At 44.9% G+C, this 25,527-nt stretch overlaps 2 protein-coding genes across 3 annotated transcripts in view; one reads left to right on the top strand and one right to left on the bottom strand.

Moving 5' to 3' along the window:
* Positions 1–24,715, bottom strand: part of Nt5dc1 (5'-nucleotidase domain containing 1) — a 119,083-nt gene extending 94,368 nt beyond the window's left edge. Inside the window, exons 1-6 of one of the 2 annotated variants that reach the window (XM_059272547.1) lie at positions 24,538–24,715; positions 18,987–19,078; positions 16,363–16,434; positions 13,602–13,729; positions 10,046–10,125; positions 8,468–8,552 (exon numbers count right to left, since the gene is read on the bottom strand). In XM_059272547.1, the coding sequence (XP_059128530.1) occupies positions 8,468–8,552; positions 10,046–10,125; positions 13,602–13,729; positions 16,363–16,434; positions 18,987–19,078; positions 24,538–24,630 (550 nt within the window). In that variant the 5' untranslated portion in view covers positions 24,631–24,715. The remainder of the gene's footprint in view (positions 1–8,467; positions 8,553–10,045; positions 10,126–13,601; positions 13,730–16,362; positions 16,435–18,986; positions 19,079–24,537) is intronic. The other variant, XM_059272548.1, reaches the window with a different exon arrangement.
* Positions 955–6,452, top strand: Col10a1 (collagen type X alpha 1 chain). Its single transcript, XM_059272546.1, has 2 exons — positions 955–1,108; positions 4,564–6,452. The coding sequence occupies exons 1-2, from the start codon at positions 955–957 to the stop codon at positions 6,450–6,452; spliced, it is 2,043 nt and encodes a 680-aa protein (XP_059128529.1).
* Positions 24,716–25,527: the final 812 nt, after the last annotated feature.

Here is a 25,527-nt window from a genome sequence, read left to right as displayed (position 1 = left end):
CAAATAACACAAGAATGTACTTTTTAAAAATAAAAAGGGTAAATCATCATTCCATCATGAATCAACACCGAGGTCAGAACTCCTAAAGTGAAATACAGAAAAGAAAAAATGGTGCATAGTTAAAGCTATTAATATATATATCAAAGACAAAAAGTTTATTTTTCAATAAAAAAAAAAAAAAAACAAGGAGAAGAGAACCCAGCTTGATTTTGTATGCCTGCCCAATAGGACTCTCCACCATAATTAGTGCTTACCACCCCTGAGGGGCGGAGCTTAAGCTCAGGGTAACCTCATTCAATAAGTGGGAAAAAAAAAAACAGTATAAATACCCCAGGGCAGCTGTGGGAGGACATCATCCACTGCTCACCGGGCAGAGGAACCAGGAAAGCTGCCCATACATCTCCAGAAACTCCTAGCACCAGGTAAGTTTAGACCAAGGATCACTGGGAGACGTCCCTGCCAGGTGGCTTGGAAACATACTTCAGTCAATTATAGGCATCTTTGTATGTGTGCATGATTTTAAAAAGTGGCTTTCTACCCAGACAGGTTTGTTTGTAATTATCTATTTAAGATATTCTACTAAAAAGGACTGTGAAATTTGCCTTAATGTGAATTTCAATGTATCTTGAAAGTTCTAGCTATTTCAGGTTAGTTATGTCAAAGATTCTGGATCATTTAATACAGTCATCTAGTAATGAGATTATTTGGTGGGGGTCATTTTATTTTTAGAGTATTATTTGAATGCAGCATCTCAAAACTAGCAAGACATATATATTCATTTAACAAAAACTTTCCTATTACTTTATGCAATATATTCAAAATACAAAAGGTCAGTCATACAAAAGAGATAACTATATAACAAATTAATCTGCAGAACATCACAAAAATAAAACAGGTCAGGCATGGGGCTACATATAATCACTCTCTTCTGTTTTGCAGAATCCGTCTGAAAACATGCTGCCACAAATAGCCTTTCTGCTGCTAACATCCTTGACCTCAGTCCACGGAGTGTTTTATGCCGAGCGATACCAAACTCCCACAGGCATAAAGGGCCCACTTGCCAACCCCAAGACACAGTTCTTCATCCCATACTCCATAAAGAGTAAAGGTAAACTCAGCTGCACATTCTGCTCTTCTAACCAGAGGGCTGGTGTTTTCAAATATTAATGATGAACTCCTTAACAAAATACTTTACAGTCTGTTCTTCTATTTTAAATTCTTGGTTGGCTCAAGTTACTACAACAAACTGATGTGTGGAAAAGACAAGTCTTTACAGAAAGATAATATCCTGGAGAGTTGGTAGAGGAGAAAGACACACCTGAGAAATATCAAAGGCTATGTATGGAGCCAGCTTTTTCCCCCTTTCAAACGATGGTTTCATACAATTAACTAATTACACAGAATCTAGAAATATTAATTCAATAAAATTAAGTTAGTTTAAACTAAAAACCATTTCATAGACTAGGAATTTTATGTATCTAATCACTTAAACGTTTACTTAAAAAACCAAGCCTGCAGATACTAAAGAAAACTGGTATCAAATAAAACCAGACAGCCCTCAATAAACCTAGTGGGCAAAGGAAGTACCAATTCTCATACTGACTTACATACTCATATATAGTGCACCGGTTCAGTGTCCAGACATAACTAACTGCTAAGTGCTGGCTGTGTGAGCTCAGAGTCCCAAGGGCTGCTGTGAAGTGTAAATGTGTCTACATCTGCCGAGTGTGCACATCCACTCACTGCTTTCTCTTCTACTTCTCTACTGGGATAGCCTGAGACATTTGACCTTTCCTCTGGAATCTAACCTCATCTATTGGCTTTGTTACTATGAAGGATCCCGAGACAGTGCATGTGAAATAATATGACATTGTCCAAGAAGGGCAACAATCAGGCCGTATCTTTGCTAATTCTATCTAACAGATTTAGACACGATGAGTACTGATAATACAAACTGTTTTCAGATTTCATTTTCCACAGTATTTTTCACTTTATTTATATATTTTGCCCTGCATAGACCAAAGGCATGTGTTGTAATCTTTAAATGGTACAGTTTTAGAGAGAAACATTTTGAAAAAAATCAAATGTTTAAGAATGTCTTTTTAAAAGAAGTAAGCATTATATGAAAGGCAGCTTAATATTTAAAAAGTATGAGAGATACACTTGACTGTCTGATAACATATATAAATTGAGGAAAAGATAAAAGCTAGAAGGAAGGAATAGAAGACAAAGTTACTCCACCTTAAAGCAGTGAGTGTAGTTTGAAATGCCAACAGGCAGAATGGGTTTGGCACTTTGACCAAATTCAGACTTTTTAGTACAAAAAGTATTGGATTAAAAACAAACACACCACTGTTAGAAGGTTAAACATGTCCCTGTCTTCCCACCTAAAACATACTTCATCCTATTGTTCTTACAGAACACATGGAAATATCTTAACAGATACAAAGCAGAGAAGCTCTATTTTAACTATTAAACCACCTTGGTCTCTTTCTGATAATGAACAGTATTCCCACCCACTGCCAGGCATCTAACAAACACACATGCCTAACCCAGAGGGTTCCTGTGTAATCTCTGGGCAAATGTGCTCAGCACAGGCTGACGGAGAGAACAGCTGAAGTTCATTCAGTTGTGCAATAGGGAGACTACTCCACCCACAGTGCAGCCTGAGGACACTTAAGAACCTTATCAGAAGGTAGCTGCTGTTCCTGAGGGATGGTGCTCCCTAATCTGACTTTTCTAGACTACAATCTGATGGCTATCCCCCCAATACTACAGAAGCCAGACTCTTTCTTGCACTGAGAGGTTAGGATCCTAACAGCAACAGTCCAGGCTACAGAGATCATCACCCTGTCGCTGGAGGTCAAGTTTCCAACAGTGTCTGGTGCTATCCTTTCCAGTAAGACGAGTTTGCCCCCTTTAACAGTAAAACATATTTCCATAATCCATGACAATTATTTTTTATATAAAGATGATCCTTACAATTGGATGCTGAAGTAAATTCTGCATTTGAAAACTATGCTATTTTACTCCAAGCCATTACAAATCCCTTACTTATCAACTTTATTTTTTTGTGTGAAAGTGTATACACACATATCATGGACGTACACCAAAGTTAACATCAGGAGTCATCTTTGAGAATATTACTAACTACTGTTGGTTGACTGCTTTGTAAGCAGATTTAACAGGAGAGATTTTTTAAAAATTAATGTACTTGCATACTAGTAACTTATGGCTAAAGGGAATGATATTCTTAAAAATGTTATCAAAGATAATTTAGAATTGTTAATAAATATCCCCTAGTCTCCATTTTGACTTTTCAAACCATTAAAGTCTTAAGAGTTTACCATATTAAAAGTTAGGTAAAAAGTGATTGATACATAATTAGGAGTTTAACTCAGTGGTAGAGCACTCATCTAGCACACATACATACATACACACACACACACACACACACACACACACACGATAAATAAGTAGATCACAGCTGAACATCATTTTTACAGTTTTGAGCTATCTACTGCCACATCTGCTAAATCAGCATTACTATGAACTGCTTTTCAACAATATAAAAATCTAAAGGTTTCTGAAAACTTATATAAAATAACTTAAATAAAAATTATACAAGTAAATATTTAAAAAATAATCACCTGCAATTTTATTGACATCTTTACTAGTTATATTTAATTTCTCTGAAAAAAGAAAACACTTTGTGTGACATTTACAATAACCACTGGCAATAGGCACAAACAAGCATTGTCTTCATGGCATATGGTAATGTCTACACTGCAGGCTATATCCCACCACGGAGGGGCTTCGTACAGTAACCATCACACTTTACCCCTGAGGCAGGTCACATTCTGTGCTCCACCACTGTCTCTGGTCCAACAGCACGTTCTGTCACAGGCACTGAGTAAGGGGCTACTGAAGATGAGTTTAGCACACCAGGAAAATGGTTTGGTTAAATGAATCCACAGCGTTATGAGATTAAGCCACATTTACTATATTTTGATCATCACTTTGAAACTATTCTATGTGCCTTATCAATGCATTATGTTTAGTCCTGCCATTCTTTGCTTCAATTTTAGGTCAGTAAAGGAGAACAAAAGCCCAAGTATATACTGAGGTTGACAAACAATGAGTCTAGATCTAAGCTGTTCGGTAGGACATGCTGATCAGGTCTAAGCCTCTCGTCTCTCCCTTAGAGAATAACCTAAGTGAGGCTAGACTGCTTAGTTCTTCCTTTTCTTTCCTTACCTTCCTAACTAGATGATCTTCCTACGACAAACGCCATCAACCCACCTCCATGCTATGTTTCCCTTAGAGGGATTCCTCAATCCAGTTTACTTACATTGCCTCATTAGGGTGAAAGAGGCATGGTAGCCGTGGCTTTGCGAAGCCACCTTCTCTAGAAGTATCTGAACAAATACAACACCTGTACCATCCAACCCCATTGAAGATGGTTGTGTGGAAGATTTTTCTGGGGTGCAAGATTACCTCACTCTGTGCTCTGGTTGCGTTTAATGATGCTGATGTTGAGTGGTATGTTGGTGTGTCTTACAGGAATCCCAGTAAGAGGAGAGCAAGGCATTCCTGGTCCACCAGGCCCACCTGGACCCCGGGGACACCCGGGTCCCTCAGGACCTCCAGGAAAGCCAGGCTATGGAAGCCCTGGGCTCCAAGGAGAGCCAGGGTTGCCAGGACCACCAGGAATATCAACCACTGGGAAGCCAGGCCTGCCAGGCCTGCCAGGCAAACCAGGGGAGAGAGGACCATATGGACACAAAGGAGACATTGGACCAGCTGGCTTACCAGGACCTCGGGGCCCTCCAGGACCACCTGGAATCCCTGGCCCAGCTGGAATTTCTGTGTCAGGAAAACCTGGGCAGCAGGGACTTACAGGGGCCCCAGGACCCAGGGGCTTTCCTGGAGAAAAGGGGATACCAGGAGCCCCTGGTGCGAACGGACAGAAAGGGGAAACAGGATACGGTGCTCCTGGCCATCCAGGTGAGAGGGGTCTTCCAGGCGCTCGGGGTCCCATAGGACCCCCTGGCCCTCCTGGAGTGGGAAGAAGAGGAGAGAATGGTTTCCCAGGACAGCCGGGAAGCAAAGGGGACCGGGGCTTCCCAGGAGAAAGGGGACCATCAGGGCCACCGGGTCCCCAAGGGCCTCCTGGGAAACAAGGACGAGAAGGTATTGGGAAGCCAGGAGCCACTGGCGCCCCAGGTCAGCCAGGCATCCCAGGAGAAAAAGGCCACTCAGGAGCTCCAGGAATAGCTGGGCCTCCAGGAGCTCCTGGCTTTGGAAAACCAGGCTTGCCAGGTTTGAGGGGACAAAGGGGACCTGCTGGTCTTCCTGGGGCCCCAGGTGCCAAAGGTGAACAAGGACCAGCGGGTCATCCTGGGGAGGTGGGTCTGACTGGACCCCCTGGGAACATGGGACCCCAAGGACCTAAAGGAATCCCAGGGAACCATGGTATCCCAGGTGCTAAAGGAGAGGCAGGTCCAGTTGGGCCTGTAGGGCCACCTGGGGCTAGAGGAGCAAGGGGTCCCCCTGGGTTAGATGGAAAAACAGGGTACCCTGGGGAGCCAGGTCTCAATGGTGCTAAGGGTAATCCAGGGTTACCAGGCCCAAAAGGTGATCCTGGAGTGAGAGGACCCCCTGGTCTCCAAGGTCCTGTTGGCCCTGCAGGAGCTAAGGGAGTGCCTGGACACAACGGTGAGGCAGGTCCAAGAGGTGAACCTGGAATTCCAGGTGGCAGAGGCCCCATTGGGCCACCAGGTACCCCAGGATTCCCTGGATCTAAGGGGATCCCTGGAAACCCAGGTCCTCCTGGCCCAGCTGGCATCGCAACTAAAGGCCTCAGTGGGCCCACTGGTCCTCCAGGCCCTCCTGGACCAAGAGGACACAATGGAGAGCCTGGTCTCCCAGGCCCCCCGGGTTCCCCAGGTCCCCCTGGCCAAGGAGTCATGCCTGATGGTTTCACAAAGGCAGGCCAAAGGCCCAGGCTCTCTGGGACGCCGCTGGTGAGTGCCAACCACGGAGTAACAGGGATGCCTGTGTCTGCTTTTACTGTCATCCTCTCCAAAGCTTACCCAGCAGTAGGTGCCCCCATCCCATTTGATGAGATCTTGTATAATAGGCAGCAGCATTATGACCCAAGAACCGGAATCTTTACCTGTAAGATCCCCGGAGTATACTATTTCTCCTATCATGTGCACGTGAAGGGGACACACGTGTGGGTAGGCCTGTATAAGAACGGCACCCCCACAATGTACACATATGATGAATACAGCAAAGGCTACCTGGATCAGGCTTCAGGGAGCGCAGTCATGGAGCTCACAGAAAACGACCAGGTGTGGCTCCAGCTACCCAATGCAGAATCAAACGGCCTCTACTCCTCTGAATACGTCCACTCCTCCTTCTCAGGATTCCTAGTGGCTCCCATGTGAGCACTTAATACCAAGCTCACAGAAATCCTCTGCTTGGAAAGGCTTTCCCCCAGCGCCATTACGTCCACCCTGGAGATGCATACGGAGGTAGGCTAAAAGTAATGTGAACAGCTGAAATTTTCTAAAATGCACTCCGAGACCGAGTTTCCTCCTGTAAAAGTGAGCAGCAATGGTGACTATGTGAGGACTCTCCTGAGCACGCTGCAATCCCAAAGCCCATGTAGGTTTCTGTGAATTCCCTTTTTACATAACTTTTACCATAAGTTAAAAAAAAAAAACCCCTCACAAAAACAGAAATAAGGTTCCAACTCACCATAAATTTCATTTCAGAAATGCAGCATTTTTTTAAAAGCCTGTTTTTAATAATTAATATGAGAACGTCTAGGAAACATGCAGGAAACACAAAATAATTTTATATTATTTGAATACTTGAATATTCAAATTTAAATGACACTGTATACCCTAGAATATTTCTGATGGTGCATCACTCTACGGCTCATACAGCCCCTTTCATCAAGATAAATCCAAATGCACAGGTGCATGCACACTTTTTGAAGCTCGCATAAGAAACCAAACTAATGTACTAACATGAATTTGAACTACAAGGTGCTTTGCCACAAGTTTTTCCAGCTTTTCTGCAATTGTGGAAAGTCCACATACCTGGTGCGACTTGGAAACAGATGTCTGACCTAGTCTGCTGTCTGCCACACAGTGTGATCACTCTGATTTAATTCGGCTGCATCTCTGTAAAATGATTTTAGGGCCTTACAGAATATTAGCATGGGGTGCTTTCCATTCCAGTGAAAGCATAATTAACATTAGAGGTTTCAAAATCAGACTAGAAATGAAAAGACATTATTTATTTATGCTCTGTACTGTATTTTTATATTACTGTTTAAAACTGTTGAGCTGTACCTCACTTATTCAAGCATGGAGTACTCAATCTACTTGTTATTATAAAGCAATAAAATGTTATGAATAGATCTTCCTTCTACGCTGAGTTTACTTCAAAGCAACAAACCACGCTTTTCCTTGGATAAAGCTAATGAGAAAATAATGAAACACAGGGTGACTTCACAGTTGTCATGGGTTTGTCCCTTTGTCAAGATGGACACGGCACACACCATGTACTATGAAGTAAAAAAAAAAAAAAACAAAAACAAAAAACAAAAAAAACCCCACCACTCTGAGCCAGGACCAAGGCTGATGAGTAGACACAGGGAAATAAAAATATACAAACATCACTTTAAAACACTGTTTTTGTCTTGGCGGGAGAGAAGAAGGTGTCAGAGAAATATCAAACTGGAACAAATATCCTGCAATTGTTATTTATGGACTTAGCACATTTTAGTCATAATATTTAGAATTATTTTGATAGTCTGATTTACTAAAAGGAAGGCATATAATTTTGGGGTGTCAATCAAAAGGCAACATATTTCAAAACTTAAAATCCTGCTGAATCCATCAGCCCACTTGTTAACCAAGCCAGTCTGACTCAGTCACTAGGGTAACGTAACATAAAGGCTATTGACTCCTTGGAGTAAGACTCTCTGTAAACCTTCAGAGGAAAGCAAAAAGCCCTAGCTTGGGGTTGGCAGTAACTCGGGCCCCATTCTGGGTCAACCACTCCTGTTCCTTAAACCAAGAGAATGGAAATTCTACCAGTGGGTACTTGGTCTCTCCGTCACTACTACACTGAGGGCTACAGCTGTCACCAGCTCCTGTTCCTAAGCCATGACACAAGGACTGCGACCTTCATTTGAGGGAGCATCCTCCAGCCCAGGAGAGCCGCACTGGGAGCATGTGAAGGCAGAGGAACAGACCGGATGAGACTCCCGACAGCTACAACCATAAAGCAGAATGAATACAGGTACCAGAACTAATTGTAAACATTTTTATCAGAGCGAATCCCAAGTGAGGAGTAGAGCAAGAGAGGTAGCGTCTATCCAACTCAGCAGACACGGGGCAGGCGTTTAACAAACCTCTACCAGGAAGCCCCTCTTCATGTTACTCACCCTTAAAGGCTGACATTTTAAAATTGTGTTGTATACCAGCAACTACATCCTTCCAAAAATCAAATGTTTTTTGACCTCTGTTCTGCTAAAAAAAGAAATTTCCAAATGTAACAAGTGCAGTCATTCTGTTTCTAAGCATAGTGGTAAGCTACAGAAAATAATTACATGTATTGACTCTATGGCAGGAATTCGGGTTTTAGAAAACATGACAGAATCAAAAACAGAAATGTTTCTCAAACATCACTGCTACAAGTCAACACATAAATAAATAAACATCACTAAGTATTAATGCAGTTCATGTAGTCCAAATAAGGTAAAAATGTCCACTCATACAGCCTAAAGTTATAGAATCCTTAAACATATAAGAAATATACTAAATCCATAGCTTCTGAAATAGCAGAATGTGCTACTTCATGCATGATGGTACCAACAGGGCCCGAAGCAGGGTAGTTCAGAACTCACTGTCCATTAACCTGCACTTCCACATGCAGAGCAGTAACTCACTGCAGGAGCAGGAGGAAGGTGCTAAGTCTGCAATGTAAATCATTTCACGGAGAACTTTCCAAGCTGGCAAAACAATTTACACTCAACTACATAACTCTACAGCCTTTTGCTTCATGGAAACATCAACAGTGTCTACTTTCTATACAAAAGAGATTATCAGTTATTTATATATAATTATGCACACTACAAGACACTATAGGCTGATGAACTGGGGTAAAGTTCAGCAGTAGAGCCCTTGCCTGCAAGTGGAAGGATCTGGATCTGATCTCCAGGTCTGGAGGGGAGGAGAAGACTTGATACTTTTCCCCCCATTGTTGTCCGGTAAGAGACAGACTCCACTTTGTGCTGATAAAAAGCGCAATGCTGGGGATCTACCTCAGTGGTGATGTCCTTGCATACTCTAGGCCCTGGGTAAAATCCCCAGCACCCAAACCAAACCAAAAACCTCTCCTGCTCAATGGAAACTTTCACGAATGCATGACTGTAATTGTCATTTCAATCATAAGCCACTTATACACTGAATTGTGGTTTTCAAACACAATGGCTACAAAAAGAAAAGTAATACTGGTACACAAACTGAGTTATAGTCATAGGTCTTAAGTTTAAGTATAAATTGTCAAACTAGAGATTTACTTCATCTGAACAGTCACAAAGCAAATGATCAATTTAAAAAAAATTGCTTCATTTTTCTAGTTTGGTATTTAGAATACATAAAGACACATGGAATTTTTCTTTATTATCTGTACTTTTTTTTTTTTTCTTGATCTGCTAATGAAAGCAAGAAAATACCTGTCCAGAGCCTGTCTTCTGTTCCCTTTCTCTAGACTTTCACACCCCCTACTGGGGAAGAGGGTGACTTTTGCCTAACCAAATATTTTTTTAAAGGGTACTGTTATTTACTTTTCCAAAACCATTTTTGACCAAATGTACCACGTATGCTTCCCTAGTCACTCTGAAACCACCCAAAGAAAACCAAGTGAAATCTCCGCTCCAAAGTTACACTAATTAATTAATACACGTAATTAACGCCTCTTAGGACCAAATGCAGTTTTTTAAAACCGAGTGCCCGCTCACCTTTGTTAAAGAGTCCACCACCTTGGCACACAGAAGAGCCCCTGGCAGGTCAAAGTAGTTATCATAGAAGTAACACTTGCCTAAAACAAACAAACAGAAAAAAAAAAAAATCAATGCTTCCTGCTTTCGGAAGAGAGAAAAGCTTGTCTGAAAAGCCTCCACTACAGGCTACCCTGTGTGCTGGGGGTGGGGCAAGATGTGTGAGTGTGTGCTGCGTGTCTGAGGTGGAGGACAGACAACAGCCGGTGTCGTTCCTCAGGCACCAGCCACCACGTGTTTGTAAGACAGGGTCAGTCACTAGCCTGGAACTTGTCACGTAGGCGAGGCTGACTGGCCAGAGGACACCAGGATTCCAAGTGTTTCCATCTCCAAGCACTGGGATTACGAGTGTAGGTGGCACCATGCCAGGGTTTTAAAATGTGAGTTCTGGGGATTGAAGTTAGGTCTTCTCTACCCTTTTTAATTTTTTATTTTGGGGACGTTTTACTTGTGTTACACATGTCCTTGAACAATGCAGCACACACTGGTACTGTTTGCCGGATACGGAGAGAACTGTCCATAGTGATTTCAGTGAAAAACCTATTTCGATTCAAATTAGCATTACTACAGGTTATCCTTTTTTCATATTTTAATGGTTTATTTTACTTATTTTATCTTTTTACTGAGTGTGTCTGAGTGTTTAATCTGCATGTGTATATGCACTACATGGGTGCCTGGTGTCTGTGGGGGCCAGAACAGGGTGTCAGAGCCCCTGGAACTGGAGTTAGAGACCGTTGTGACCTGGCATGTGACCTGAACCAGGTCCTCGGCCAGAATAAGTGCTCTTAACTGCTGAGCCATCTCTCCAGTCTCCATCCTTATCTGTTGAGGAATGTTTACGCTCTACACTAAAAGAAAGTTGGAACGGGACATCTGTAAGTCAAGCATTTTATTAAAACATATTTCAGTTGCAAAATGATATATAACCCCAAGACAATATAATATCACTATAAAATGCAATATGAAGAAGCCACACTGTATCACTAATGTCACATTTCAAAACAGTTAAATAATCTGACATTGGAGTCCCATGAACTGTTCCCTAGAAGTTGCCCTGACACTTGTGCTGATGAACACATAGAGAATACTGCATTCAACTTTTATGCCATTTCAGACAAACAGGAAAACTTGAGAACAGCCAGAGTAATGACAAGGATAAAAGTCATGTCATGTGAGGGAAGGTGGCCTGGATCAGAAAATCTCAAGAGTATGGGCAAGGACATTCCAGGGTCTCGTGGGAGAAAAGGACTAAGGTTTATTCTGTCTGGTCTTGGGGTAAAGTAAATCCAAGCCCTTCCTTGGGACAATTGTCACCTTTGAATTTCCATGTCCCAGGCCACACTTCTGCTGGTCCATGTCACATCTGACTCCAGCTGTGCTGCTGAGCAGCATCACACAAAAGACAGGACAGAAAGATGTGCTTTCTCCCAAGGCTCTGGAGTCACATGGCCCGGGTGGTCAACTCAACTAACAAGCAAGTGAAGTGGGCACCTCAACCTCCGTTCTCCTCAGAAATCTCAGGGAAATCCAGAGTCTACCGTTCCAAATTTATATAATATTTAATTTTACCAACCATATGCTCTGATTGTATTTTAATGTAAGCATAGTCTAATTGCGTTATGGAACCACTGGACCTTTCCCCCTTCATCCTTCTCTACACCTATACAATTTTATTTGTGGGGTGAAAGAAGGCTCAGTGGTTAGGAACATGCAGTGTTCATCCAGTAGACCGGAGCTTAGATCCCAGCACCCATGGTGGTTCCAACCAAACACCTGTAACTCCAGCTCCAGATCTGACATCCTCCTCTGGCCTCTGTGTGCACTTAAACGTTTTATTTCTTCAAAGAGACAGGCCTTCATTCTGTATCACAGTCTGACATCCCAGGCTCTGCACTCCTGGATGGCAGCTCCGCTCAACAAACCAGGTAAGACGAGACCAATTCCAAAATCACCACTAAGATGCTTACAGGAAATGAAGCAGCAGGAGCTGTCACTTCAAAGAAACAGTGCCCTCTGGTGGGAAAGTAGTGAAAATACAAGCCTGCCATACCTGGGTACCAGCTCTTTCTCATAGCTAGGGACTATTTTATCTTTAAAAAATATTCCAGATTTTGAATGAATTTCCAAGTGAAAGTGAAAAACTTAGCCATGTGCGTAGCTTTCCTTGGAAAAGGGAAGAACTTACTTAACAGGGCTTTTTCTCACTGGGAATTGAATGTATAACTTGACACATACTAGGCACACTTTACCAGTGAGCAATAATCCCAGCCCGAGACAGGAGTTCATTATCATTACTTGGGAAGAAAGCTTTTGACTGAGATGCACAGATGCATTCTATACTGAACTCTAAGGTACTATCTTTTTTTTACACACTTATTTTGTCAAAAACACTCATATCTTCTAATACTTTCGACTCACCAGAAAGACTTAAACAAAACATCCCCAAAGAAGGCAAATATAACAAGGCAGCACAATAGTAACAAATAAATGTTAACTATTTTCAGGTTACCACGTGTCTGAAAGGAAACAGGTGCATTTTAACACTACAGTGTGGTAGAAGGAGCAGAGGGTTAGGGCAGACAGAACAGAGAAACAGCGTAACTTTATTGAGGACTTCCTGTCCATAAAAAAAGATCTTATCCACACCAAATCAATCCATGCATACCTGTTTGGAAGGAGTCTGGTGGAAGACCCACCTCAACTCCCATCTCCATTTCTTTCCCTAAACCCACCCCTTCAAAGCCCGCCAAACACAGCTCCTCCCCCAGAGAGGCTCAAGACCACTCCCACAGAGTGTATAAGCGGCATCCCCAAAAACAGACAGGTGGTTCTTCCGATCTTGTCCCAGTTTCCTCTCTGTGGCTGGCAGGTGGGGGTGGGAGGCAGGGAATCACCTGGGAGCGTTTTATCCATTAAACCTGGCTTTTCCTGATTCGGTCTGATTCAGTTTATTGAGACAGTGGAGAGGCCTTCAGGAGGCCTAAAACTTATTAATATCTATGTCAGTAAATAATTCTGGAATACTGCTTCACATTTTGCTTTAGCGAAGCTCTTTGTAGACTTGAGAAGAATGTGTGGAATCATTTTAAAATAAAAACCAGAGGCAGGAGACAGGGCTGTCAGTGAGGAAGCAGGGTCTAGGAAACAGGAGTGGCAGGCAGTGGAAATAAGACGACCTGAAGACAGAAATTGAGGATGGTGCATGTAGCTGCCACACAAAGAACCCAGCCCGGCTAAGAGATATATGGTCTTCAGGGTAATCTTGTCACTCCAGAAAAAAACCTGGGTAAAAGGAGTTCAATGGAACCTCTGTACAGCAGTGGAAACGTGGGAAGCCCACCCTGACCCCATGCCAGACAAAACCAGACACACTTAAAAAACACTATTGCTGCTATAAAGCCAAGGCCATTCCTCTGGACACCTTGCTTGGCCAGAGGGACAGAGGCTGTTCTTTGTGTCCTCACACTGCAGGTGACAGGCCCAAAGTGAGGCAGAGTGGGTGGCAGCGGAGTCCTACCTGAGCAGCAGGGAATGTCGACGTTTGACGCAGCACAGTGCTTGTCTGCCGCACAGTGCCTCCAGTTCTTCTGGCCATAGGCCTCCGCCAGCGCCTCCGGAGTCATCATCCTGGTGCCGTGGCTTGCCCTGTTGGGGAGGACTGCAGTGCTCACTGGTCGTTCCTGGACTGCCTCTTTGATAACACTGAGAATCCCGATCCCCATCCCACTGGAGTTAACATAGCTTTGTTTTTCCTTTCTCTTGAGACAGGATCTTGTTCCATAGCCCAGGCTGGCCTCAAACTTGTGATCCTCCTGCCTCAGCCCCCCGAGTGCTACCCATGGGCCACCAGGCCAACCACTGTCTTTCCTTTTGCATATTTGGGGTTCGCTGGGTTGATCTCATCTGGTCTGGGATTCTAGAAGCACTTTATGGTTATAGTACAGCAACCAAGATACTAGGCACTTGAGACAGAAAAGACTTGCCTAAGTAACACAAGTAGGAGTAGGTGAGTTCACAGATCATCGTTTGGATGCACTGGGGTCTCTACCACAGCTGTGGCTCTTCCCCTTTTAGTCCACCCACTCACAAGTGACGAGGAGCTGCCCTCCGGGAGGCCACTGCTGCAGCAGCCTCTGCCCTTTCCCAGAGAAGCTGTGGAGTCATCAAAAGATGAGGCAAAGCTGGTGTTGTGGTACATGCTTGGAATCCCAGATCCAGAGGGCCACAAGTTCAAAGCCATTCTGGAAAACTTACGAGACCTTGTCTCTGATGTAAAAGAAACAGGAAAGCATTGGGGATGTGGATTGGTGGTAGGGAACTCGCCTAGCATGTGTGTGGGCCCTGGATTCTATCCTCAGTGGCACACACACAAAGCAAGAGCAAAATACATAGTCAACTGGAACAACTAGGAGACAACCATATAGACAGTGGGAAGGCTGACTCGGGTAGCAGTGAGCAAGAGCAGGTTAGAAGATGAACCACATCAGGTCCCCAGGAGTGGTGGGCACCTGGCACCAAGGGCCTGTGGGGATAAGACTGGACAACCCACCCACACAAGGCCACATACACTGGATCAAAAAACACACTGGAAGCACACAGGAATGTGCCAAACAGGCAGGATGAAGAAATAGCTAGGTTCTCTGCTCAGAAATCTGCTTTTCTCCTCTAGAGCCTTGCTAGGGGACTCTCATCATGCAGATAAGTAGACAGTTGATATTTTAAACAGCTCATTATGAGAACATACAGTGTATTTCATTTTGATGGGAAAATGAAGAAATGAAGGAAGAACAAAGAATATACATGGAGTTCTTTTATTTAGAGGCTGACCCTTCAGAATGCTGTGTCAAGGTGGAGGGATCCTAGGGAAACAAATGAGCAGACCAGAATTCACTGTGTGGGATGAAAGAAGCCATCAAGGAGAGAAAGCATGCAAGAGAAACTTCAGGCTTTTAAGAAGTTGAATTCAGAGAGACAGAGACAGGGCAGACAGACAGACAAGCAGACAGACAGACAGATGTTAACAACTAGAGAATGAGTGAAGACTGCCAAGAACACTACTAAGCTGACCACAGACTTACAGAATTAAAGGTAATGGATGTAGTATTTACATATTGCATACAGATAAACACAATCACTAGTTGCCTGAAAAAAAAAAATAGAAAAACAAATTACAAAATAATAAGAGATAAGGCCATACCTGCTCCTTTTAGAAGTACCTTAGGGGAGAGTCTGGGAGAAATATGAACATTAGAAGTACCTTAGGGGAGAGTCTGGGAGAAATATGAAAGCACCCTGATTATTGAGCAAGTGATGTATCAGAAGTATCAAAAGAGGGAGTATTTACAGGGGTCCTATAGTGAGTCTTCTTTGTCGCTGACCAACTGGGTATAAATAGTAACAGCACTCCTGCATGGCCATGCTGGTGTGTCTACACTGTTAGCACGGGAAACAGATCTTTACTCCACGGTGCTTGCCCAGAGACTCAGTAGTGACAGCAGCTACTGACTGTTTCCCATACCCTGATCAACCCCTGTGAGGGCTGCATGAACTCAGAAAGGTGGAACGGAAAGGAAACCAGAGCGTGCGGCTGATGAGGTCCACAAGGAGCATGCATGAGGGAAACAAGTATGGCCTGATGGGGTATACCCAGACCATGGCCTGACGGGGTATACCCAGACCATGGCCTGACGGGGTATACACAGAACATGGTCTGACGGGGTATACCCGGACCATGGCCTGACGGGGTATACCCGGACCATGGCCTGACGGGGTATACACAGAACATGGCCTGACGGGGTATACACAGAACATGGCCTGATTGAGTATACCCAGAACATGGCCTGACATGGTATACACATATGGCCTAACAGGGTGTACATAGACTATGGCCTAACACGGTATACACAGGCCATGGCCTAATGGGGTATAGACAGACCATGGCCTAATGGGGTATACATGGACCATCAACCTCTACTCAGTACCCATCTGCATCTTCTTTATCAAATGATCTCTGATGCTAAGTACCTAATAAAAGAGGAACAGTGAAATATCCATGATCTTTTGAAAAAAAAGAAGAAAAGGGTAGGTAAATGTCACGAGGCATGTCATTTCTACTGTATTTGCTGCAAATATTTCTAAGAAGTGAAAAGTAATACAGAGCTGCTATCCTCCATCTGATTGACTAAAATAATGACCTTATCTTGTAGCTTAAGGACAATACACTAGTCATAAAGTACCCTGGAAGGAATAAGACTCTGACTACAATGACCTCGGATTACCTGAGCACAGTGCCATCGGCTGCAAGTTTGATGAAGGTGCCATCTTCCAGATCCAATGCCAAACCCTTGCAACTGAAATGGAAAAGTCTGATTATCAACCAGCTCATGCATTTAGTGAACCTCAGAGACAAAAATCTGCACTATTTATTAAATGTTACAATGTTAAAAGAGATTTCCTCTGCACCTACATGAAGAACATGTTTATCAATGAGAGAGAACATCCAGGAACTATAAAATTGAGTATCATTTAAAAATAGGAACATAAGGAAAAGTGTCAGGAGGCACAGGGTGGCATGTTCAGCTCATAAAGTCTTTAGGCTTTTGCCAAAAAAGATACGACTCAAAAGAAAATATATTAAATGAAGATTATCCTGTACCTTGTTAAAATATACAAATGTTTCCCATTATCTAAAACACGTGGGCAGGTGACACGGTGGGTAAAAGCTGACAACCTGAGTTCAATGCCCAGATCCATGGTGGGAGAAGAACAGACTCCTGAAAGTTGACCCCAGACCTTCACACACGCATGCATGCATACACGCATACACACATACACACACACACACACACACACACACACACAAACACACACACACATAAACTTAAAACACATACAGACAGAAAGATGCACAGGAATATACACATCCATACACACTTACAATGCTCAAGCTAACCTCTCTGCCAGGGTGTTTTCTACGTTATTTTGAACAAACCTCCGTATAGTTCTACTTATAAAAACTTACCCTCTGGGCAAGGTATATTATTGAAAACCAGCAAAAGAAGGTCAAATACTAAGTTCTAGGTTCTTTATTATAAAACCTTGTAGGACCTGGATAAAATGTATAGATTCGCCGTTACGAACAATAATAGCTAAACAGCACAATGGGTTTTCAGCACAATGGCTGAAAAACAGCGAGGCTAAACGAAATGAAAGGGCAGCTGGGCATTATTTACTTGCATTCACAACTCACAGTAAAACGCCTAGAAACAATCACTTCACATGGTAAGAGCTTTCTGTCACTTCCCAGGACAGAAAGGATGCATCAAAAGACAAATCTCAGAGGGATGCACAATGCATGCTCATTCTGCATTTTATGTATTATAAATTATTTTATGATTATTAATTATAAACCAGGTGGTTATTTTCTGAATTTGTGTGTCTGTATACATGTTTTCATGTGTGTTCACACGAGTGTGCCTGTGTGTAGGGGCAGCCAGAGGCCGACACAAGGCGTCCTTCCATCTCCCCACCTCACTGAAGCTGGAGCTCCCCAGTTGGCTGGGCAGAATGGACGACAAGGCCCCGGGGACCCTCTCTCTGCCTCCCTAATGCTGGGGTTAGAGACGCCACTGCACTCATATGCGTTCAGATCTGTTCTGCCTTCCTTTCATGCCCCTTTCTCTCTTGAGAATTTTGTATATGTGCAGTGTGCTTCGATCACACTCTGCATTCCAAGAGCCCCAAGTCTTCCCCCATCCTCTCTATTATCTGCTCCCAACTTCATGTCTATGTTTTGCTGCTGCTGCTGTTGTTGTCCGGAGTCCACATATTTGGCTGGGTAGAGAGCCATCTACTGGTACCTGGGTAGCCTCTCAATGTCCCATCCTTGAAGAAAACTGACCTTCTTCCCAGGAGCCATCAATTGTTAACAGTGCCTCAGCTAAGGTGGGATTTGGTGCCCAATGCCCTGTTCCATACTTGGATTTGATTGGGCGTGAGCTCACCCAGGATTTGTGCATGCTGTCACACCCTCTGTGAGTTGGTATGTGCGGCCACTCTGTTGTGTCCTGAAAGGTTCCCTCGCAGCCATTCACCACCTTTATCTCTTAGAATCTTTCCATCCTCCTTTTGCAATGATTCCTGAGCCTTGGGAGGCACCCGGCTCCTTTTGCTTCTGTGGGCTCAGGACTAAACCCAGGTCCTCCCGCTTGCAGTACACTGACTGAGCCATCTTCCCAGTCCTAATTCATCTAAGAGACCAGGACTTTCTGTGCTGCCCGGCTAACCCTGACTGGCATCCTCCTACCTCAGGCCCTAGGTAGCCAGAACTACATTCACACCTGCATGCATATGCTACCACACCAGTCTAAGCTGAACAATTTAAGTCGATGAAGCTTTTTTTTTTTTTTTTTTTTTTTTGCTTTTTTTTGTTGTTGTTGTTGTTTAGAGGTCGAAAGACAAAGAACATCCTGTATGAAGTTAAGAATCATAAATCAAGAAGGGATGAACAAAAGAATCAGGAAGGAATATTTATTCAAACGCCCCAATTCAGTCACTTAAACATGATGACTCCTCTTTCATGGTTCTGAATAACAAAACAAACTTTTTCATATAGATATAAATTTTAGTTCTTAATAACTTCGCAGCCTCCTGTGACTGACTGAAACTACATATTAATATCCTATAAGAAGCCACAAGCTGGAAGCTATTTTCATATTAAAGTCTAGACATGTTTAAAGTACAAAAGACTTTAACTCATTAAACACAAGACCTTTAGCACAGAAGTTATTTTGTCCTTTGACTCCATTTCACCTTTCACCTTCACAGAAGGGTAAGCACTAAGATTTTACCAGCAACCATTAAGGGCCACAGGGGATGTAGCAAAAGGGGCTGGGGAACTTACCAGAAATCCCAGTCCTCTGGTGTCAGAGTGAGCAACTCCTTATCATACCCCTTCTCCTTGACTAAGAACTGAGCAAAGCTGTTATAAATGAGCTGCAAAGAAGGGAAGCAAAAAGAGAGATTAACCATGAAGTCCACTATTCATTCTTCATTTCATACCCCTGGAAGCCTAATGGGATCGCTGATGGGGCCAGGGAGCAGGGCACTATCCATAATGGTGAAGTTCTGCCGCTGATTAACCCCCTTCCCAGGCGATTGGTCAGTCCCAAAGAATCCTGAAATTGTATCCTGAGTACCAACCACACAACCAAAGACAGGTATCATCTTACACCCAGGTCCTAATGGATGGGCACTCATCATTCAGACCTAGCAATGCTCTCTGGCTACCAGACTATCACCGGGACAATAAGCACGCTGGCCATTCGATCCTTAGCTCTCGCTTTGGTCCATCAGTGCTAACAAAGGCCTGGGCTGACAGGAGCCTCAGTGAGACACATCCAGCCAGGCAGGCAGATGAGTTAGGAGGGAACACGAGGCCTCTATCAGACACAAGGAGCCTCTGATCTGTCTGTGCAAAGACAACTAAGCACAAAGGAGGCGGGAAGCCTTTGGAAGCCAGCACAGACTAAACCAAAGCTCTCATGTTGACAGACCTGATTTCTCAACAGCTTTTTTTTTTTTTTAAATTAAAATACCCAAATTTAATAAGCAGCTTGATGCTGGGGAGATGACTCAGTGGGTGAAATGCCTGTTGCGCAAGCATGAGGACCCGAGTTCAAATCCCCAGCACCCATGTAAAATCTGGGCATGACACCCATTTGTAACTGGAGCACTGGGGGTCAGAGAAAGTGGTTTTCCAGAACTTGCTGGTCGGCTGGTCTGGCTGAATCTGTGAGCTAAGTGCAGTGATTCACCACCACCTAGAAGATAGGGCAGAGCTGGTGAACCCAGGGACACAGAGCACCAGGCAGGTGTAGACACTGAGGGGCCTGCACTCTGCAGTAGCTGGGGTGGTGGGGGCTGGGTGCTAGGAAATGAGAATGGAGAAAACAAAGACTTCTGTCAAACAGAGCTGCTCTTTGTCTAAAAGCTGATTCAAACCACCAAGTGTGACTCCCGTCTAGTGCAGTATGACCCTCATCCAGGTCAGGTCACACTATATATCAACAGTTCTAAATCATGGAGATGCTGCCTCCTAAAGTCACTAGACTCTCAGGGAAGAGAGAGGCCCTGGTGGGCTCCTATATGATTTTTTTTTTTTTCCTCTCTCTCTTTCTTTTAAAATAGGATCTCACTATGTAGCCCTGGCTGGCCTGAAGCTAGACAGACCCACCAGCCTCTGCCTCTCTAATACCGGGATTAAAGGAGCATGTGCTCCACCAGGCTCAGCTCCTGCAGGATTCTTGAAGCCTGGGAACCACAGACATAAAAGTTGAAAAAAATTTTAAAAATGTACTGAGTCACACCAAGGTTCAAAGTAACCACTCTGAGCAGTGACAGCTTATCTGTGGTGATCCTGCCTGCAAGGTTGACTGCCAGCCTGGGGTTAACAGACGTAAGGCTTAGAGAAGTACTTGGCACATAGGCAAATTCAACGGAAGCATTTGCTATTGCCATCGGTCCTGTGCTAGCTATAAACCAACACCATGACTGACTGTAACACCTGCCCGTTTCCACTGTATAAATATGCCTATCCTGCCAGCCCACGACACAGGTTTGGCTTCCACTAGAATCTGCCAAATAAAGAGTGATGAGGTAAATCCAAATGTTAGATTAATAGCAAATAGTTTTTTTTTTTTTCCTTGAAAACAATGTTCCATATAATAGTCGGGGTGTTCATAAAAACCAGGAATGCTTCCGTAATTTGAAATTCAAATTGAACTGTGTGCTCTGTGTTTTAATTTGCTAAACCTGGCAACCCTATGATCCTGCTGTGTTGGAAAATGAGGCAATGTCCTGAAATGGGAAGGTTTCAAATTAGTTCAGATTTCCAGCTTACAAAAGTGAATTAGAAGACCTGGTGGGACAGAGCTGCTCTTGGTTAACACTGGGAAGACTGGCGTGTGGCAACTCCTTCAGATGGAGCACATAGTCTCAGTGTCAGACACCCCATTCTCCCGAAACTGATGAGTGGGTGTCATCTGACCTTTCAGTCTGCAAGCCCAAAGGACACAGGTGTTAAGCATCATGTCCTCTGGGATGCTGTCCCTGCGGCCCTGAGAGAAGGGACACATACAGATCCACATTTGCACAATCCCATGCACTCGTTAAATGCGCTCACCAAGAACATCCCCGAGTCCTCTCCAAGCCCCTGCAGTTCCCACTTTCTGAACATCTACCTTTGCTGTCTCCTGCATGCCCCTTTCACCTGCCACCTTCCAGTTCCAACTCCATGTGGACACCCTGCCCTAGGCCTCTCCTCTACAGTTTAAGAGTGCCTGGGTGTGAGACATGAGAACTCAAGCCTCAGCTTCGTGCGGAGGGACCCAAAGATAGTAGGATCTGCTAAGGACTTAACCGTTTTGTGCCCTGTGGTTAGGGATCCTCCAGAGGGGCTGTGATGCTGCTCCAGCTAATCTTGTCAGCTTGGCTGGATCTGGAACCACCTAGGAGACAGACCTCTATGGCTGTCTTTGAGGGTGTTTCCACAGAGATTTCGCTGGGGAGGTACAACCTACTCTGAATGAAGGTAGTATCGTGCCAAGGGCCGGGAGCCCAGACTGAATGAAAATGGACTAAAAAGCCAGTAAAGGGGTTGGGAAATGGCTCAGTAACTACAGTACTTGACATACAAACACCTGTAACCTTAGCACAGAGTGGCAGAGACAGGATTCCCCAGAGCTCCTCAGCCGGCCAGCCTAGCTGAAAAAATGAGCTAGGCGCCAGGTTCAGTGAAGAGACTCTATTATAAAAAATAAACTGGAGGGGTTGGGAAAAAAAGGCTTGGTGGGTAGAGGTGCTTGCGGCCAAGTCTGACAACCCGAGTTCAATTCCCAGATCCCCCGTGGTGGAAGGAGATAACTGACTTCACGTGTACACACACACACACACACACACACACACACACACACACACACACACACACACAACCAGCAGAGCACCAACATTTCTCTCTCTGCTTGCTGACTGATGATACAATGTGACCAGCTGCCTCTTTCCTGCTGCTATGCCCTCATGGCCAGGATGGACTGAAACTCTAGAAACAATGAACCAAATTAAATCCTTCCTTAAGTTGCTTCTTGTCAGGGATTTGGTCACAGCAATCAGAAAAGTAACTAAGACAAGTTCAACTTATCCACATAAGCAGAATGCGTATTAGAATTGTGGCTATGTGAATCTATAATTCCAAGGGGGCAGGGAACGCAGGGACAGACAACTCCAATGGGCTTGCTGGCCAGCCAGTCTAGCCGAAGTGGGGATTTCCATGTTCATGGAGTCGCTGTCTCAAAAGATAAGGTGGAGGGCAGGAGAGGAAGCCACATGACATTGACCTTTGACTTCCACGTGTGTAGTACACCCCTACACATACACGCATATCACCTCCCCCACACTCACACACACCAAAACAGAAAAAGTGACTTGTGTCATACTCAGCTACTAAAGTCCTTTAACTCCAACCACATCATAATTTACCAAGCCCAATGTGCTCAGTGCTAACTTGCGGGACACAGAAAACACTGTCCATCAGCCTGATGCTAAGACTAGGCTTCTGGGGGAGGATTCCAAAGAGCACCTGGGAAATGTTAAAACCTTCTGCCGGGCGGTGGTGGCACACGCCTTTAATCCCAGCACTCAGGAGGCAGAGCCAGGTGGATCTCCGTGAGTTCAAGGCCAGCCTGGGCTACCAAGTGAGTTCCAGGAAAGGCGCAAAGCCACACAGGGAAACTCTGTCTCGAAAAACCAAAAAAAAAAAAAAAAAACCCTTCCGGTGTTTGGTGAGGTTAGGTTTTCAGGAAAACTGGAGGTGGTGACATGATACACTTCACAGGTGGGAAGGGAACAGCTGGGGGTGGCTTCATAAGACACTGTGAAGCGGGGCCTCCAGCACAGGCAGTGGCATACAGCAAAGACTGCCCTCCACTCTGAGGATGGGAAAGAACTTTACACCACCTTTCTGCTCACAGGCTGCTGCCCCCCACTGAGAGGCTGCTACCCGTGAGTGGTTCATTTCTGTGTCCCTAACTACGTCCCCGGTGCCAACATGCTGTGAGACTTAGGATTTCGACACCAAACATAATCCGAGCCTCACCAGGGTACCGTTTTCAGCCTTTAAACAGCACCAAGATTTAAAATTCACAATAGAGTATCTTGGGGATCTTAGATTCTTTCATTTTTATGAGCATACATGTTCTACCAGACCGGCTGTTAACATAGCAGTGGTTAAACAGCATTCCCCGTAAACGATGATGACCACAGTGCATGAGAAAATACGAACCAGACAGGGATCTGAAAGGCATGGTAGAAAGGAAAATAACACCCAAAGATTTATCTGAAGGAGTAGCCAAAGGACCAAGACTTAAAGAAATGCCTGTCACTATGAGGAAGGACGTGAGATCTGTGTCACCGGCACGCAGGACAGTTCACCAGCAGGGAACACACACGTTTAAGCATCTGTATGCAGAAAACACACGAAGGACTCAGGAGTATACTTTTTGATTTTTGAGTGCCTGACCAGTTGGGGCACTGAGAGGACTCCACTGCACAGCACAGGCTGTTGACTGCACTAGTGATCCACAGCGCTACACAAATACTCTGGGTGCAAACCATAACAGCAAACAATTGCTCTTTTACCAGGGACAAACTCTTGGCATGACACACCCACTGTCCACTAAATCCCAGGCAAAGGAAACGGAGAAGAAACCCAGGTTATTCGCCCAGCGTCACACAGAGCGGGACACTTGGAGCTGGTGTCCTGAACTAGGTAATCTAGCTGCAGAGTCCTGCTTAGATCTTTCGCTGTAATACTGTTAATTCTTCAGTTTCTTGTGAAACCATATGGTCACAGAAAGCAAGGCAATTAAGATGAGCGCACAAGTCTACAAACACAGTATTCAGGGCAGTGAGGGCCCAGATCCCGTGGTGATTACAACTTTATTTAAAATGCACAGAGCAAGTAGTAGGGTGCACAATAAACGCTCGTTTTCTTCTCTTGATAAAGACCAAAGTAGGGCTAAGACTTTAATGACTTTTCGGACGGTGTCTCTCCCTAATTGCAGTGCTTAAACTCTGACAGGTGATTATTTGGCCGTGCAAAAGGAAAGGTGCAGCCACGTTTTCCAGAAGTGGCCAATCAACGGGTGCCCAGAGGAATTGGAAAGAAATACCGGGGCCTAGGATCAGCAAATGACACCCAAAGCCCCCCGGCCCAGTCTTTCCAGTGCCCTAGAAGCCGGTTCCCGTGCTGCTCCATCAGGTGCTCTCTTCTGCCCCAGGTTTCCTCCTCTGTCCCCGCAGGGCCCCACCAACACACTTCCGCCCAGCGCCCGGGGGAACCTACGACGCTGCGCAGCCGCCGTGGAGGCGGTGCGCTCGGTGCTGCCCGCGCCACTCACCCGGGCACTCTCGGGCAGGTTATAGCGGCACAGCGTGTGGTCAAGGTCGAAGCCCACCACGTCGCAGGCGGCCAGGGAGAAGTGCTGAGCCATAGCTGCGCAGCGGAGGGGGCCGAGACCGGAAGGCTGGTGGAGCCCGCAGGGAGGAACTACCAAGACAAGCCAGGCTCGCAGGAAGGAGGCGGGGCAGGGCGGGGCCTGACGACCTAGGGCGGGGCCTCACGGGGCGGGGCCTCACGGGGCGGGGCCTTACTGGACTTAGCCGGGCCAGGCGGGTGGGGCGTGGTCTGGCAGGGCGGGGCCGGCCGAGTGGGGCGGGGCCTGGGCTCTGGCGGCTGGAGGGCGGCCCACTGCCGCTACAGGCCCCGCCCCTCCCGCGGCCCAAGTCTGCGGCCCGCCCACCTCCTGGAACGCGGCAGTTCTGCAGGTTCCTGAAGGCCACCTCCCTGGCTTGCTTTCACTCTATGCCGTGAAGCCTGTACTGCCAGAGCTGAAGTGTCCGCCTAGGACCCTGCTAGCAAATGTGCCCCTGCTTAAGATTACACTCAGAATTAGTCGGAACTCCCGATCGTCTTCCAGGCGCCACACAACTAAGCGATCCTAGTGAAACCTCATCCTTTATTCTTGAGTGTAGAATAGAACAGTGTGAAATGGAGAAAATGTTATGCACAAATAGCTGTTGGACCCCTTTAACATATAGTTTGGTAGGGTTTTGTTTGTTTGTTTCTGGTTTTTTGTTTTTGTTTTTTGTCTACGTGGTCTTTGTGTGTCGAATCAACAGCTTTTTACTCTTTTTTTTTTTTTTTGCTAAGAATAAGATGTGAAAGGCAGTCCTTGCACCATTTCATCACTTGGAATTTGTTAGAAAATATATTAGACATTATCAAGGACCACCTTGCCAAAAGACACTAAGGCTGGTGGTTATTTGACGTCCTGCTTTGAACTGAGCTTTTCTACGAAGACATCAAAAACCTTATAGATGAATGGGGT

The sequence above is a fragment of the Peromyscus eremicus genome, chromosome 8b (assembly GCF_949786415.1).
Source record: "Peromyscus eremicus chromosome 8b, PerEre_H2_v1, whole genome shotgun sequence".
NCBI classification, from domain to species: domain Eukaryota; kingdom Metazoa; phylum Chordata; class Mammalia; order Rodentia; family Cricetidae; genus Peromyscus; species Peromyscus eremicus.
The sequence above is the reverse complement of the archived record's forward strand: the minus strand, read 5'-3'. Positions and strand labels throughout refer to the sequence as shown.

Coding starts and splice junctions, on each gene's coding strand:
- Col10a1 (XM_059272546.1), top strand. CDS start 955: ATGCTGCCACAAATAGCCTTTCTGCTGCTAACATCCTTGACCTCAGTC. Junction 1,109..4,563: donor ATACTCCATAAAGAGTAAAG/GTAAACTCAGCT, acceptor TGTGTCTTACAG/GAATCCCAGTAAGAGGAGAG.